Source organism: Salmo salar, chromosome 01 (genome assembly GCF_965601325.2).
Source record: "Salmo salar chromosome 01, fSalSal1, whole genome shotgun sequence".
Lineage (NCBI taxonomy): Eukaryota > Metazoa > Chordata > Actinopteri > Salmoniformes > Salmonidae > Salmo > Salmo salar.
In genome coordinates, this window is record NC_138291.1 from 5,423,856 (window position 1) to 5,442,241 (window position 18,386).

At 42.3% G+C, this 18,386-nt stretch overlaps 2 protein-coding genes across 3 annotated transcripts; one reads left to right on the forward strand and one right to left on the reverse strand.

Annotated features, from left to right (window-relative positions):
• Positions 1-296: 296 nt before the first annotated feature.
• On the reverse strand, positions 297-6,708 carry med6 (mediator complex subunit 6). Of its 2 annotated transcripts, NM_001140009.1 has the most exon segments (9): positions 297-767; positions 906-1,406; positions 1,636-1,663; positions 1,840-1,958; positions 2,717-2,825; positions 3,177-3,259; positions 5,417-5,508; positions 6,089-6,251; positions 6,555-6,590. In NM_001140009.1, coding segments are annotated over 8 exon segments (750 nt in total). In that variant the 5' UTR covers positions 6,577-6,590; the 3' UTR covers positions 297-767; positions 906-1,272.
• Positions 6,709-9,930: 3,222 nt separating this feature from the next.
• LOC106600624 (tetratricopeptide repeat protein 9A) lies at positions 9,931-14,026 on the forward strand. The gene is made up of 3 exons (XM_014192155.3): positions 9,931-10,726; positions 11,006-11,188; positions 13,765-14,026. Exons 1-3 carry the CDS (start codon positions 10,240-10,242, stop codon positions 13,845-13,847), a joined length of 753 nt encoding a protein of 250 aa, XP_014047630.1. The 5' UTR covers positions 9,931-10,239; the 3' UTR covers positions 13,848-14,026.
• Positions 14,027-18,386: the final 4,360 nt, after the last annotated feature.

Consider the following 18,386-nt stretch of genomic DNA (forward strand, 5'->3'; position numbering starts at 1 on the left):
GAGCTCTGAGTGTTGTGGCATAACTTCCACTGCTGTATTTTCAATCATGACAGATTTACAAGTTACTAGTCAAATATATGAATTGATCATCAAGTTAAATCATCTAGACACTAAAATCTCCTTGACTCTCATCAAATGAGATTGGTCCAACTGTAGGGCTCTTCAATATCTCAGGAGGATCCCATAGCTGATGCCCAAAGCAATCTATATTGACCACACCTGGTTACAATAGATTACATACATTTAATCACATTAAAATACATGTTTTGATGAATAATTACAAACTCAAGTCACTGTAGAATTTTTGAAAATTATTATATTCAGAAAAGCATGAAACATTTTTTTTTTTCAATGAAAACAGACAATGGATTCAGGATCACCTGATGTGGAAAAAAAACAATAACATATTGAAAAAATAAATTGTGTGGATGTGTATTTATGCTTCAGAGATAATGCCAAAAAAACAAGTCTCCCACAGTCACGACGGAGTAAGATACTGCTGATGTCAACAGTGCATAGAGATTTACCGGTGATCTCACTGTTTCAATATTACCCCCAAAAAACTGCAAATTGTAAATCCACTTGGGTCCTTAACCTCTCACCTCTAGCATCATCACAGAGAGAAGTCTTGGGGCGATAGTAAGATGTACATGTTGTCAGTAACTAGACAGTTCTAGAACATGGATGGAATGTCCCATGAGGTCCGGTACTGGGACAGACAACTCATATCGTCTGCTCATGTCAGCATCCCAAATGGCACCCTATTCCCTATATAGTGCACTACTTTTGACTAGGGCCTATAGGGTTCTGGTTAAAAGTAGTGCCCTTTACAGAAAATAGTGTGCCAGGGCCCTGGTTAAAAGTAGTGCACTATATAGGGAATAGGGTGCCATTTGTGACTATTCATTTGCCTTTCCATGATAATTGACTGTCAAGGCCCTTCAGAAACAGGATGATGGGTTGTTATGGTCTGTTTGGTCTGGAAACTAGGACGTAGGTCCATTTCCACACACCTTCCATCAGACACAAACAACTTCCTTAGCATTGTTCAGTCAGATAGGGTTGTACCTGTCCCATTATGTCCTTTCTGTGTGCCTTGCCAATGTGAGAATGGACATCATGGCGAAGGCCAAGAGGCTCACATATAAGCAAGAATTAACAAAAGGTGATACTGGCAAGAGCAATGTGTGTTTTCTTTTTTTCTTCTCCTTATTATTTTTCTTTTGAAGAATGGACATTATCAGAAATATATACAGGAGTGGCCATCGGTCATCACTGCAGCCTGGCCCGTTTCTCCGGAGGAGGTTTGCTGCTGGGGGGAGCTGGAGCAGAGGTCTTGGTAGCTGGCTCTCTCTCTTCCTGTTTCACCAGCTCTACTGGGGGTTCAGACTCCTTCTTCACTTCCACTACAACAGAATCAATACAGTAGATTAGACAGGCAACCCGAAAACAGGACACAAGGTGACAAAACAAGACTCCGTGACCAAAGAAAAGATGACAAAATGTCCAGATTTGGAAACATGACCTAACCTTTTCCAACAGTAATGTTCATCAACATTTAGTTATTGTTAAATGTCTAAAACCTATTGTAAAATAATAGCAAATGGTTCTGCAATATTAGCTGTACACTCTTACCTGGAATGGGCTTCTCACCAGGCTTAGGCTAAAATTGTTGCAAAATAAAAAATAAAAAAAATTACAGCAGAATATAGAGGACCAAATGTGAACCTCAATAATACAATGTTACAATTGAATGAATCGGTATAATGTATATTGGCTGAGATGTTAGCAACATGATCCATAATTATGGCTAACTGATTGATTGGTGGTGTGTCATACCTGATAAAACGTTGGAGGAAACTTGGACCTCAAATCGAGTAGAAGTGTGTCGACACGCTGTCTCTGGAACAGGGAACCGGGTTCCTCTTTCTTCTTCGACTTTGGCTTGGCTTTGGCATCTATAGACATCAAATCATTAAAAAAAAGAATCACATTTTATTGGTCGCATACACATATTTAGCAGATGTTATAGTGGGTGTAGTGAAACTGCTCCAACAGTGCAGTAATATCTAACCATTCACAACAATACACACAAATCTAAAAGTAAAAGAATGGAATTAAGAAATATATAAATATTAGAACGATGCAATGTCGGAGTCCGGAGTATAAATATATACATGTGATGGGGTGTATAGACATTATGTGGATCGAATATTTAGTATAGATAGGATAGAATAGTATATATATATATACACAGCTATAGTTTATTAGGATGGAATTGACTAGACTAGGAAAGTTGCTTAGGAGCTAGAATCAGAGCTGCCATGTCTGGTCAAATGCCATCTTGTTGCAGACGGAAAATACCAGTGATGAGGAGAATGGTTGAAATACATGAGATGCAGTACATGTATTATCAAGGTCATGGGAAAGCAATGATTTACTTCATACCTGCCTTAATAAGGCCAGGTTTATTGAAACATGCTTAATAGGCATCACACATTAAAAATTATTATTTATTGTTCGGAATGAAAACCAATGTACCAATAAACTCCCCTGCAAAACAACAGCGAAAACTGTAATACAACCACAACCCAGGGTTAGAGTTAACCAAATTCCAATTCCACATTTTCCCACATTGAAAATAATTTGAATTTCAGTGTACTTCCTGAATTGACTTGAATTGACATGGAATTGACACCAACACTGGCTAACATACCTCTCTCCTCTTGGTCTTTGAAGTGCCACCAGTATCCTTTAGATGGGTGATAGCGACAGTACGACATGGCCTCATCGAAGGCAGACTGGACACCATGGACAGCAGACAGCTGTGGGGAGACAGGGGGGGGGGGGAAATAACAGCAGTCAATACATGACGACAGAACCCCAATCAACTCACATGTCAACCAGGGTTGAGATCAATTCCATTTCAATTCCAGTCAATTCAGGAAGTATACTGCAATTCCAATTCTCTTGAATGCTTTTTTAAAATTTGATTTACTTTCTGAATTGACTGGAATTGAAATGGAATTGACCCCAACATAAACCAAGATAATTCCACACTTTTCTAAAAACCCAAAGTAATAACATAATAATAACATAGTAATAACAGTCATAACAACATAATCATAACACTATAGTATAGTAATGACAATGCCAGGGGGTTAACTCTCTCTTACCACTCTGGATCCAATAACTGTTCCCAGATCAGGAGCCTGATACACCACCCCTGCTATGATGTAGTAGTCAGACAAAGGGATGACTGGGGATAGAAGCACACAATACACAGTACAGGATATAGAATTAGAGCCTGGAATAAAGGACATGGGAAGATGAGCACACAATATACAGTTGAAGTCAGAAGTTTACATACACCTTAGCCAAATACATTTCAACTCAGTTTTTCCACAATTCCTGACATTTAATCCTAGTAAAAATTCCCTGTCTTGGGTCAGTTAAGATCACCACTTTATTTTAAGAATGTGAAATGTCAGAATAATAGTAGAGAGAATGATTTATTTCAGCTTTTATTTCTTTCATCACATTCCCAGTGGGTCAGAAGTTTACATACACTCAATTAGTATTTGGTAGAATTGCCTATGAATTGTTTATCTTGGATCAAACGTTTCTGGTAGCCTTCCACAAGCTTCCCATAATGAGTTGGGTGAATTTTGTGATGGCCACTCCAATACCTTGATTTTGTTGTCCTTAAGCCATTTTGCCACAACTTTGGAAGTATGCTTGGGGTCATTGTCCATTTGGAAGACCCATTTGCGACCAAGCTTTAACTTCCTGACTGATGCCTTGAGATGTTGCTTCAATATATCCATATAATTTTCCACCTCATGATGCCATCTATTTTGTTAAGTGCACCAGTCCCTCCTGCAGCAAAGCACCCCCACAACATGATGCTGCCACCCCCGTGCTTCACGGTTGGCATGGTGTTCTTCGGCTTGCAAGCCTCCCCCTTTTTCCTCCAAACATAACGATGGTCATTAAGTCCAAACAGTTCTATTTTTGTTTCATCAGACCAGAGGACATTTCTTCAACAAGTATGATCTTTGTCCCCATGTGCAGTTGCAAACCTTAGTCTGGCTTTTTTTTTATGGCGGTTTTGGAGCAGTGGCTTCTTCCTTGCTGAGCGGCCTTTCAGGTTTTGTCGATATAGGACTTGTTTTACTGTGGATATAGATACTTTTGTACCTGTTTCCTCCAGCATCTTCACAAGGTCCTTTGCTGTTGTTCTGGGATTGATTTGCACTTTTCACACCAAAGTACGTTCATCTCTAGGAGACAGAATGCGTCTCCTTCCTGAGCGGTATGACAGCTGCGTGGTCCCATGGTGTTTATACTTGCGTACTATTGTTTGTACAGATGAACGTGGTACCTTCAGGCGTTTAGAAATTTCTCCCAAGGATGAACCAGACTTGTGGAGGTCAATAATTTTTTTTCTGAGGTCTTGGCTGATTTCCTTTGATTTTCCCATGATGTCAAGCAAAGAGGCACTGAGTTTGAAGGTAGGCCTTGAAATACATCCACAGGTACACCTCCAATTGACTCAAATTATGTCAATTAGCCTATCAGAAGCTTCTAAAGCCATGACGTAATTTTCCATGCTGTTTAAAGGCACAGTCAACTTAGTGTATGTAAACTTCTGATCCACTGGAATTGTGATACAGTGAATTAAGTGAAATAATCTGTCTGTAAACAATTGGTGGAAAAATTACTTGTGTCATGCACAAAGTAGATGTCCTAACCGACTTGCCAAAACTATAGTTTGTTAACTTCTTGGTGACAGGGGGCAGTATTCAGAAATTCAGATGAATAACGTGCCCAAATTCAACTGCCTGCTACTCGGGCCCAGAAGGTAGGATATGCATATTATTAGTAGATTTGGATAGAAAACACTCTGAAGTTTCTAAAACTGTTTGAATGATGTCTGTGAGTATAACAGAACTCATATGGCAGGCAAAAACCTGAGAAAAAAATCCAACCAGGAAGTGACTTGTAGTTTTTCTATCTAACCCCTATTCAAACTACAGTGTCTGTGGGGTCATTTTGCACTTCCTAAGGCTTCCACTAGATGTCAACAGTCTTTAGAACCTTGTTTCATGCTTCTACTGTTACTGGGCAGAGAATAAGAGCTGTCTCAAGCCTGGGACCAACGAGTTGTTTACTGCGTGAGCACGCCGGTGCGCCCTTCCTTCTTTTTCCTCTGTAATGAATAGGCTATTGTCCGGTTGGAATATTATCAAAGATTTATGTTAAAAAGACTCTAAGGAATGATTGTAAACATCGTTTGACATGTTTCTACGAACGGTATTGGAACTATTTGACTTTTTGTCTCTGGTTTTGTGGAAGTCTGTAGTGTGTGTTTGTGTGTGTTGGAAGTCTGTGGTGTGTGTTCTCTGTGGATCACCCTGAGTAGGAGACTGTCTCTGCTGTTTCCTGATGATGTAGAGGATGGGCTCCTGGGCATGAAGGAGAATGTACTCCACTCCAACCATCTGACTGAAATAGACACATAATTGAATGTCAGTTAGGCTAGTAACTATATTATTACACTCACAGAAAATGATCCATGGGCTGGAATGGACGGTTTTGCTGACACAGGTTACACCTGGTCCTGGATTAAAAAGCATTTTCATTGGACACTGTCAATGGGACTAATCGGTTTAATCTGTGTCAGGGGCAGTGTTAGTGTAATAGATCCAACGAGTAATATGTTGGCCTAATAAATCACTATTTTAAAGTAACAACCCCTGGTAGCCTACTGATTAGAGCGTTGGGCCAGTAACCGGAAGGTTGCTGGATCGAATACCCGAGCTGACAAGGTAAAAATCTGTCGTTCTGCCCCTGAGCAAGGCAATTAAAACACTGTTCTCCAGGCGCCGAAGACGTGGATGTCGATTAAGGCATCTCCCCCCCAGCACCTCTTTGATTCAGAGGGGTTGGGTTAAATGCGATAGACACATTCCAGTTGAATACATTCAGTAGGACAACTGACTAGGTATCCCCTTTTACACTGGAAACCAGCTCGTAGCCAGTGTGTCAGCCATATTCAAAGCCAATAACGAAATAAACCCTTTACTTGAGATGTTCCAGAGTGAGCCGCTGCATCTTCACCACCTCGTTGTTGCAGGTGCGGTCGTAGAACGGATTACTCCTCTCGGAGAAATAATCCAGCACGTTGCCAGGGTTGAGGATGGGCACCCAGCCACTATCAACCCACGATATCCCCAGCAGGTTGTTGTCTAGAAAGAGCAGCAGGTAACGAATGGAGTTACTACACGTTTTATTTCAAGAATAAGTAGGTAACATGTAGGTATAACGTGCACATTTGGTAAACAGATCGTTAGCTGTCTTGCTAAGCTAACGAGTCAGTTAAACCTAGCTAGCTTTGTGCTGTCAAGCAAATGACGTTCCTGAAAGCTATTTATTTTAATTCTCAGAAATCGTAAGAGAGAGTATACATTAGTGTTCATGAGTATTTCTTCGATTTTCAATCGGACACAGAATACATTACTTTTCAATTAATGAAAGAAACACTTCGCTACCTCTCAAATCCACCGACGCCATCGTGTAAACAAATGTCGCACAGAAGCATCTGTCGCTGGTGGATGACGTAATCAGCAGCGTGAGGCCCGGTCAGGTCTAATGCTGCGTTCAAAACAAATGGGAACTCGGGGAAAAAAACGAGCTCCGACTGGGGGGAAAATGGTTTTGAACTGTAATCCAACTCGGGAACTCGGGCCTCTTGAGCTCCGATTTGAAGATCACTGACGTCATGACCTGACCTCGTATTTTTCCCGAGTTCCCAGTTGTTATGAACACAGCATAAATACAGCTTTTTGTCTAATTGACATCAAAAGTTGCTTGAATTTTATCTAACCGTAACGCTTTTCCTAACCTTAACCTAATTCTCCCAATCTGCTATGTTAATTATCCTAACCTGCTGCGTAAGTTCTCCTAAACCTGCTACGAAAAGTACAGTTTCTAGACAAAACCACGAGGCCCCGTTAGAATATGCGTTTCCTCCATTTCTTGAGGACGTAGGGAGTGTAAAACTAAGATTGTACGTATGGTTGGATAGGTCAATCCAAGGTTATCACATCTCTTTACACTTCTTTGCAATTATTTACAATTCAGTAGTCTAATGGTTTCAGGATATATTAGCCACGTGAGAGACAGACAGACACACCGAGAGAGCTAATGATTTCAGCAGTCAGTCTATTTTTATCAAAGATTAACCACTAGTCTTGTTTTTACTGCCAGTTTGTGGGGAAACTCACCAGCCGAAGCCAATATGCCCCCCCTTATCCAGATGGTGAGCTGACAGCTGGCATAGACAGATGCAAAATGCTCAATTAGTTAGGCCACTGGAAGAAAGATCAAATAGACCTTATTATGAAGGATTTATTGGAAAAATATAATTAAACGAGCTAGAGAGAACCTAATGAAAGGGATTGGGAATTAATTGCCAGGCCTACAACCTACAATAATGTCCTTGCTATTAATTTTATTGATATGCTGCTATCTGAGTAAGATTATGGGATATTGGGAAAGCCCTGGAATGGTAGAGTGTGGCAGTGAGTGTAGCCTATAATTAAGATTTTGTCCCAAATGACACCCTAGTCCTTATATAGTGCACTACGTTTGACCAGAGCCTATAGGGTCCTGGTCAAAAGTAGTGCACTAAATAGGGAATAGGGTGCCATTGTGGTAGCAAACATGGGCAGTGTCAGAGCTGGGATACCCTGTGCTGGCTGTACGTACCTCAGTGGGGTGCAAGTCAAGACAGCTTTAACTCGGTTGGAACTTCTAGACACACCCAAACAACTGCACTTCAGTGGTCAGTGTCTATTTGGGATAGTTATTTGCAGTCTGGGGTGGTGCTGAATAATAGACCTACTGACTAAATAACTGTCTGGGTGCTGAATAGTAGACCTGTAGACTAAATAACTGTCTGGGGGCTGAATAGTAGACCTACTGACTAAAAAACTGTCTGGGGGCTGAATAATAGACCTACTGACTAAATAACTGTCTGGGGGCTGAATAGTAGACCTACTGACTAAATAACTGTCTGGGGGCTGAAGCTGAATAATAGACCTGTAGACTAAATAACTGTCTGGGGGCTGAATAGTAGACCTGTAGACTAAATAACTGTCTGGGGCTGAAGCTGAATAATAGACCTGTAGACTAAATAACTGTCTGGGTGCTGAATAGTAGACCTACTGACTAAATAACTGTCTGGGTGCTGAATAGTAGACCTGTAGACTAAATAACTGTCTGGGTGCTGAAGCTGAATAGTAGACCTACTGACTAAATAACTGTCTGGGGGCTGAATAGTAGACCTACTGACTAAATAACTGTCTGGGGGCTGAATAGTAGACCTGTAGACTAAATAACTGTCTGGGGGCTGAATAGTAGACCTACTGACTGAATAACTGTCTGGGGGCTGAATAGTAGACCTGTAGACTAAATAACTGTCTGGATGTGGTGCTTGGTTCTAGGCCTTCTCCTCTTCTCTCTATACACTAAGCCACTCAGTTCCGTCATATCCTCACATGGTCTCTCCTGTCTTTGCTATGAGGTTGACACTCAACTACTTTTCTCCTTCCCCCAGCCAGGTGGGCGACACCCATCTCTGCGTGTCTGGCAGATATCTCAGCTTGGATGTCGGCCCACCACCTCAAGCTCAACAGCTCGACAAGACGGTGCTGCTCTTCCTCCGGGGAAGGCCTGCACGCTCAAAGTCCTTATGTCACCCTGCTCCTCCACACAATCCCCCGGCTTCCTGTCGAAGATCACATCCACTACAAGACCATGGTGCTTACCTACGGAGCAGCAAGAGGAACTGCCCCTCCTTACCGAAAGCACCCCTTGTTGAAAACTACTTTATTGAGGAAAAGTGTACTTGCTATGCCTTTGATATGTGGTTGTCCCAACTAGCTATCTTAAAATTAATGCACTAACTGTAAATCCCTCTGGTTAATATTGTCTGCTAAATGTGTAAATCGTCAATGTAAAATGAGATAGGCTACAGAGAGGGGTATGCAGACATAATCTCTCAGGCTGTCACCTACTGGTGGGACGAGTTCAGGCATCATCTCTTGGGCCCTTTATCGCTCAGGCCCCCCTGGCAGTATAGATATGGGCCTGAGAGATAATGTCTATTGCAGGGGTTCCCAATTGCGTTCAACCTTGGGACGATTTTTCCTTGGGCAGAACCGGAACATAGTTATAAATAATGCAAATTGACTGCAATAATCCCAAACAGATAAAGTATTTGACAAAAACAGAATAATTTCAAACCTTTCTTACAGTGAGATACGATCACATATGCCCATCTATTTATTTGTGACAATAGGTCTACTTGGGAACAGATTTCCTAAATTAAAATCACTTTGAGCGGATTTCCTGGTGATCTTACAGTATTTTATGTCCAACAACGAAATGTATTTATTTTTATTTTTGTATTCATTTTTGCTCAGAAAATAAAACCCTCGGGCCGCCTGCTGGGGAACCATGCTCTATTCAGGCTACAGGCTCTGAACACTAGCGGTTCTGGGGGGGGCGGGGGGGGGGGGGGGGCAGTGCCCGTGTGACAACAGTACCCCTGTGACAACAATTTTGGAACCCCTTGTGGCCCCCCTAAATGTGGAGTATGAATTAATTTTAACATAACACATTTTTGCTATCATCATTTTTTTACATCAGTTATTAGACAGTGGCAACGCGGAACACTAATGATTATGAACATGGTCTTTTGCCTGCAATGCAGTGAAGAAAACGATATGACAACAATAACTTCTAATGTAACTGGCCCCTCGAACAGTACAACTGGCCCCAGCTTGGCCCCCCCGAGTTGAAATAGTCTAGAACCGCCACTGGCTCTGAAGCGAGGTGTTCCCGCATCAGCCTGTCGAAAGAAACTCATGCAGAGATTCTATAATTCTGATTATATGAAGAGAGAGGGTCGGATGAACCCACGATCGAATCCACTGTTACCGAAGATATAGCGGGCGAGCGAGGGTCCAGGCGTGCGTGCGCCAGTCTTGCCTAGCGCAAGGCTACGTTGCGACACAAGAAAATAGCTGGGGGGATGCACGAAGACAGCACGAATACAGCGGTAGCATGACGCGGGACTGAATCGATATATTTCCCCGTGAAAAACCAGTCATACATTGGGACGGATATCATTTGAGTGTAAAGGGCGTCGAATAGCCTAGATCATTTATTATGGAGAAGATGAGCGTAAACCAGACTGGATATGATGGTATTTGTAGAGTGGATGGTGGAACGGTGACGGGCGGCCTCAACGTCAGTGGTGCCCCGAAGCTGCTACAGTATGCTCAGCCTCCCGCTAATAGACCAAGGGATGCCCGGCACCAGCAACATAGCGGCCGGCAGCACCAGCACGGCGGTGTACCTGTCAAACCGCCTTATTCCGAACGGTCCGAACCCGCGGACGTTGTGAAGCGCGCCATCGATTTCAAGACTCAAGGCACACAGTGTTACAAGGATAAGAAGTACCGGGAAGCGATTGGCAAGTACCACCGCGCTTTATTAGAGATGAAGGGGTTGTGCCGGGTGCTGGGAGACCCTGATGCCAGCTCTAAGTCTCCTTCCTCTGTGCTGCCTACTATAACCAAGCCAGACAGCCTGACAGACGAGCAGAAAGGTGCCATGGAGAACGCCGAGCTGGAATGTTACAACAGTCTGGCAGGTACATGATGATCATTACATCATTTTTCTGTTATGAAAAGAAACAGGGCACATATTATAGGCTGCAGACTTGATGGTTTATTAATGCTTTACATCACCATCATCATCATCACCACCACCTGTTTAGAATTGTATTAATCCTGCTGTCAAACTTAGGCATGAAGATTTACATTTACATTCATACTGTCTGTAGCCATTTAGACTGAATTCCTGTTTGACCAAATTCAAATGAACGGTCTCAATTCTTGTTTTGATAATACCCGTCTTTCTGTCCTCTCAGCGTGCCTGTTGCACATGGAGCTGGTTAACTATGAGCGTGTGAAGGACTATTGTCTGAAGGTGCTGCGTAAGGAAGGGGACCACTTCAAGGCTCTGTATCGCTCTGGGGTGGCCTACTATCACCTAGGAGACTTCCACAAGGCTCTACACTACCTCAAGGAGTCCCACAAACAGCAGCCAGCGGGTGAGGATTAGGCCTTTTCTCAATTCCACCTCTGACTACTCGCTGCTCCTCCTCCGTTACATTTGAGCTTTTTCAAAAGGAGGCGAGGAGAGGATTTTGAGGAATTAAACAAATCCAATTGAGATTCTACCTATGCACATTTCATATGTCATTCAATTTGATCAATCAATTCTGAAACAAGTCCTGTGTTGGAATTTCAAAAAGCTTCTTTCTTTACAGAGGTATATTTGAGACAGGTACTTTTGAAGTAATCAAGAATTATAATGGAATAATAATGTAATATATAGATATAATATACACTGAACAAAAATATAAACGCAACATGCAACAATTTCATAGATTTTACTGACTTACAGTTCATATAAGGAAAGCAGTCAATTAAAATAAATGAATGATGCCCTAATCTATGGATTTCACATGACTGGGAATACAGATATGCATCTGTTGGTCACAGATACCGTAGAAAAGAAAGGTAGGGGCGTGGATCAGAAAACCAGTCAGTATCTGGTGTGACCACCATTTGCCTCATGCAGCGCGACACATCTCCTTCACATAGAGTTGATCAGGCTGTTGATTGTGGCTTGTGGAATGTTGTCCCACTCCTCTTCAATGGCTGTGTGAAGTTTTGGGATATTGGCGGAAACTGTAACGCTCTGTCATAAACGTCAATCCAGAGCATCCCAAACATGCTCAGTAGGTGACATGTCTGGTGAGTACCAAGGCCATGGAAGAACCGGGACATGTTCAGCTTCTAGGAATTGTGTACAGATCCTTGCGACATGGGGCCGTGCATTATCATGCTGAAACATGAGGTGATGGCGACGGATGAATGGCACGACATCAGGATCTCGTCACGGTATCTCTGTGCATTCAAATTGCCATTGATAAAATGCAATTGTGTTTGTTGTCTGTAGCTTATCCCTGCCCATACCATAACCCCACCGCCACCATGGGGCACTCTGTTCACAACGTTGACATCAGCAAACCGCTCGCCCACAAGATACCATACACGCTGTCTGCCATCTACCAGGTACAGTTGAAACCGGGATTCATCCGTGAAGAGCACACTTCTCCAGCGTGCCAGTGGTCATCAAAGTTGCCCATTGAAGTCAGTTACGACGCCTGCCCATACCATAACCGTACCGCCAAAATGGGGCACTCTGTTCACAACATTGACATCAGCAAACCACTTGCCCACACTACACCATACTACACCTGCCATCTGCCAGGTACAGTTGATTCATCCATGAAGAACACACTTCTCCAGCTGCCAGTGGCCATTGAAGGTGAACAGTTGCCCATTGAAATCGGTTATGATGCGGAACTTCAGTCAGGTCAAGACCCTGGTGAGGACGACGAGCCTGCAGATGAGCTTCCCTGTGACGGGTTCTGACAGTTTGTGCAACATTTCTTCGGTTGTGGAAACCCAGTTTCATCAGCTGTCCAGGTGTCTGGTGTCAGACGATCCCGCAGGTGAAGAAACCGGATGTGGAGGTCCAGGGTTGGCGTGGTTACACGTGGTCTGCGGGTTGTGAGGCCGGTTGGACGTACTGTCAAATTCTCAAAAAATTACATTGAAGGCGGCTTATGGTAGAGAAATGAACATTAAATTCTCTGGTAACAACTCTGGGGGACATTCCTGCAGTCATCATGCCAATTGCACGCTCCCTCAAAACTTGAGACATCTCTGGCATTGTGTTGTGTGACAAAACTGCATAAAACTGTGTAATGATCATGTTGTTTAATCAGCTTCTTGATATGCCACACCTGTCTGGTGGTGGTTGGGTTATCTTGGCAAAGGAGAAATGCCTACTGACAGGGATGGAAACAAATTTGTGCACAAAATGTGATAGAAATAAGCTTTTTGTGCGTATGGAACATTTTTTATTACATCTTTTATTTCAGCTCATGAAACATGGGACCAATACTTTACATGTTGCGTTTGTATTTGTGCATGGTGTCATGACTCTCCTGGTTCGAGGATCAAAGGCCTCAGATCAGCTTTGGCAAATGGCTTACAGATAGCCAGACCCCTTCTCCATTGTGTAACAAGCCGTTATATCTTGTCAGTCCACTAGGGACTTTTGTTTCATGTAAGTGTGTATTCTATGTTATTAGTTAGTAAATAAATAATTAAATACATTTTGTGTGGAACTGAATAATCAGAAAAGGTTGGGGGTTCTTGCGGATTCAAGAAGTCTGTGTGACGTTCAGAATGAGACTGATATGATGTAATGATTAATAAATGACTGTTATCAATATATAACTCATATATCTTTAGAGTTTAATTCGGGAGATGGTAACTCGTTAAACCACTTCTTCCGTGGTGCCCCAAATTCCTAATGAGTTAATTGTTACATGATTAGTTAGTAGTTAGTTGATTAGATAAATAACAGTCATCACATTAATTCAAGTAATGTCACGACAATGACATTAATTTGACAGTGACCCCAAAGTTTACCTGGATGTCAGCAAATTCCAATTGGATGGAAATCGTATGCTTCCTGCTTGAACAGAAGATAATAAAGAATGTTTTTTTTTTGATAAAGCAGCCTTTTTCTGTCTTTGTATTCCAGACACCAACGTTCTCCGTTACATCCAGCTGACTGAGATGAAGATCCGTCGTTCTGCCCAGAAGGAGAAGAAAGAGACCACATAAAACAACCAACCAACTCACTTCCTGTTTTAATAACTAACTCACTTCTCACTTCACGTAAAATGTGTACTTTCTTCATGTGCCAGCCAGACCTAGTACACCACGAGTCTTGTGCCGGGATTCAATCCCGAAACCGCGCTTGACATTTATTGGTAATTTCCAATTGAGCCGATATCTGCAGTGCTTACCTTGAATACAATATCTGTAAATGCGGTAACATTACCTTTTAAAAGCTGCATTGTACAAGCGTGCTTGGATTGAATCCTGGCCTTGGTGTTTTAAAGGATATTTACAGATATGCACAGCCACTTTTATTCATCTTCTTATTCTTCCTGCCAATTACTCCGTAAATTACTTCGATCGCTCTGGATAAGAGCGTCTGCTAAATGACTAAAATGTAAATGTAAAATGATGTGATTCATACCAATTGGTGTATTTTACAGTTTATACAACTGAAACGGTGCAGCTGCCGTTTGGTGATGGTCAATATCTCCAAAGTTTATGTCTGTTACTTAGTTGGTCAACATGGAGTCAGATGGATAATGCACAGCACTGCCAGTCAAAACATTGCACAAAGTGTAAATAAGGCCAACAACACTTCTGATGGTGACATAGTAACAGAAAACACTGAATGAAGCATTTGGCTGTAAGTGACTACTGTGACTGGATAAATTAGGCTAGCACCTGCCCTCCCTCCTTCACACAAGATGTGTTTCTAACACCTGGGGCCCCGTTTATACCCGGTTCTACCATGTGTTCTTTGTCCAGATCTTGTCCACATTCCGATGTTGCCCACATTTTTAGACAGGTGTAGACAATTAAAAGCCCATTGTTATTGTGATTAGATCTTCTCCGGAGGTAGCCCGGGTCGTGTCTACACTTGATACTTACATGCGACTTCTGCTATCAGAATACGAAGCTCTCATTGAAAAGACGGGTCTAGACGCACCAAAGTCGCTTTGTGGCCTGATTGTGTTCGGATCTGGTTGACTACTTCAGGATTGTGTTCAGATCTGGTTGACTACTTCAGGATTGTGTTCAGATCTGGTTGACTACTTCAGGATTGTGTTCAGATCTGGTTGACTACTTCGGTATTGTGTTCGGATTTCTCCTCAGTCTGGACGTTAACAGAAACGCGTACAGTGGTCGACGTCATCAGCACTCCTCCCACAAGTCTCCAGAAAACGTGTTTTGGGAACGAGAGGTTTTCCTTTTCATTATAACGTCGGAGGAAATAAGTTTCTAGCGTGTGAGGAACGTGTTTGCTGGACTCATAAATGCTAGCGAGTTAGCTAATATTTGTTAAACATTATTATTTTTTTTTGGGGGGGGGGGGCTAAAGTTATACGAACCCTTTTACAATCCCTTTCAGCGTTGCTTACGAGATCGCTGGCTAACTACAGAGGTTTAGCTGGCTAGTTAGCTACTACAGTATCATATTTTGCCTATTCCACCGTTTGGAGAATTTGAATATAGCGCAGGAAAAGGGAATCAGGACACACTGTGGACACGGTAGACATTTAAATGTAGGTGATCAGAACTCTGTGATCATGAACTGTCAAGTCTAGACACGGCCTCTGACAGGCATTGTGTCTAAATATATCTTACAAATGTAGATGGTTCTGGATTTTTAAAAGGTTTTTAAATTTTTTTTACCTCTTTTTCTCCGACAATTGGCAGTTACAGTCTTTTCCCATCACTGCAACTCCTGTACGGACTCGGGAGAGGTCGAAGGTTGAGAGCCATGCATCCTCCGGAAACACAACCCTGCCAAGCCACACTGTTTCTTGACACACTGCCCATTTAACCCGGAAGCCAACCCGCACCAATGTGTCGGAGCAAACACCGTACACCTGGTGAACGTGTCAGCGTGCAATGGGACAAGGACATCCCGGGCCAGCCAAGCCCTCCCCTAACCCGGACGACGCTGGGCCAACTGTGCACCGCCCTATGGGACTCCCGGTCACGGTCGGCTTTCGACACAGCCTGGGATCGAACCCGGGTCTGTAGTGACGCCCCTAGCACTGCGATGCAGTGCCTTAGACCGCTGTGCCACTCGGGAGCCCCGAGGTATAAACGAGGCTAAGGAATCACTTTTTTTTCCAACCTCCCACTGTTAGAAACTGAACTAACACTTGTTTTTGTTTTTATATTTATAGATGATTTAGATTTGAAAATCTTTGGCAAGTCACGTTAATACATGGGTATTACCATTACCTATAATAGATATGTAAAGACTATATTTAGAGATTGAATTTAACCGTGTTTACATTGTAAGGGCACATATTTGCTCATTGTCATGACACTTTAAAAAGAAGCATGTCGCAAAATATGAAAAAAGGCTAGCTTACTTTATAAAATAAAATGCTTTCTGTATTTGTTTTAATTGTATAATAGCAAAGCGAATTGTGTTTTTTGTTTGTTTGTAAATGCAAGCAGGGAAATTCATTGTACAAGAGTATCTTTAAGAAAACACAACTGTTACATTATAAAGGTGTTCGACTTATATTCTCGATTACAGTCATTGTTTTTGTATTGCACATGCTTTAGTATCATCAAATTAGGCTCTAAAACTATTAAAAGCACATGCCAACCAATCAATTAATACCATGGCTCTCTATAAAGAGAGGTTGCAAAATAAAACAAATTAAAAAAACGTAGAATTCTCAAATTACTTCAATCGTTCAACAGAACACATTCAAATAGAAACATTGTCTGTTATGGTAATATCTCTTACTTAACTGAACGAGAAGAGAAGCGCATAGCTGAGTGAGAGGATGACTCCACACATACCTTCTCCTCTTGGTAGTTCTCATGGTGAGACAGATTATAATGAGCCTGCCTTGTCATTGAACTGCCTGGTTATTGAACTGAATGGTTTAGCAGTGTCTGAAATGGTGCCATATGCCAAAAGTGCACTACTTTAGACCAGGGCCCATAGGGAATAGGGTGCCATTTGGGATGCACACATTGCCACACTGCAACAAGGCTAGGAAGGAAGTCACCAAATGGAACAGAACCAGTCTATCTGAAGTCACTAGAACCAGTCTATCTGAAGTCACTAGAACCAGTCTATCTGAAGTCACTAGAACCAGTCTATCTGAAGTCACTAGAACCAGTCTATCTGAAGTCACTAGATGGAACAGAACCAGTCTATCTGAAGTCACTAGAACCAGTCTATCTGAAGTCACTAGAACCAGTCTATCTGACGTCACTAGAACCAGTCTATCTGAAGTCACTAGATGGAACAGAACCAGTCTATCTGAAGTCACTAGAACCAGTCTATCTGAAGTCACTAGAACCAGTCTATCTGAAGTCACTAGAACCAGTCTATCTGAAGTCACTAGATGAAACAGAACCAGCCTATCTGAAGTCACTAGAACCAGTCTATCTGAAGTCACTAGAACCAGTCTATCTGAAGTCACTAGAACCAGTCTATCTGAAGTCACTAGATGGAACAGAACCAGTCTATCTGAAGTCACTAGAACCAGTCTATCTGAAGTCACTAGAACCAGTCTATCTGACGTCACTAGAACCAGTCTATCTGAAGTCACTAGAACCAGTCTATCTGAAGTCACTAGATGGAACAGAACCAGTCTATCTGAAGTCACTAGAACCAGTCTATCTGAAGTCACTAGAACCAGTCTATCTGAAGTCACTAGATGGAACAGAACCAGTCTATCTGAAGTCACTAGAACCAGTCTATCTGAAGTCACTAGAACCAGTCTATCTGAAGTCACTAGATGAAACAGAACCAGCCTATCTGAAGTCACTAGAACCAGTCTATCTAAAGTCACTAGATGGAACAGAACCAGTATATCTGAAGTCACTAGAACCAGTCTATCTGAAGTCACTAGAACCAGTCTATCTGAAGTCACTAGAACCAGTCTATCTGAAGTCACTAGATGAAACAGAACCAGTCTATCTGAAGTCACTAGAACCAGTCTATCTGAAGTCACCAAATTGAACAGAACCAGTCTGTCTGAAGTCACTAGAACCAGTCTATCTGAAGTCACTAGATGAAACAGAACCAGTCTATCTGAAGTCACTAGATGGAACAGAACCAGTCTATCTGAAGTCACTAGATGAAACAGAACCAGTCTATCTGAAGTCACTAGAACCAGTCTATCTGAAGTCACTAGAACCAGTCTCTGAAGTCACCAGAACCAGTCTATCTGAAGTCACTAGAACCAGTCTATCTGAAGTCACTAGAACCAGTCTATCTGAAGTCACCAAATGGAACAGAACCAGTCTATCTGAAGTCACCAGAACCAGTCTATCTGAAGTCACTAGAACCAGTCTATCTGAAGTCACTAGAACCAGTCTATCTGAAGTCACTAGATGGAACAGAACCAGTCTATCTGAAGTCACTAGAACCAGTCTATCTGAAGTCACTAGATGGAACAGAACCAGTCTATCTGAAGTCACTAGAACCAGTCTATCTGAAGTCACTAGATGGAACAGAACCAGTCTATCTGAAGTCACTAGAACCAGTCTATCTGAAGTCACCAGAACCAGTCTATCTGAAGTCACCAGAACCAG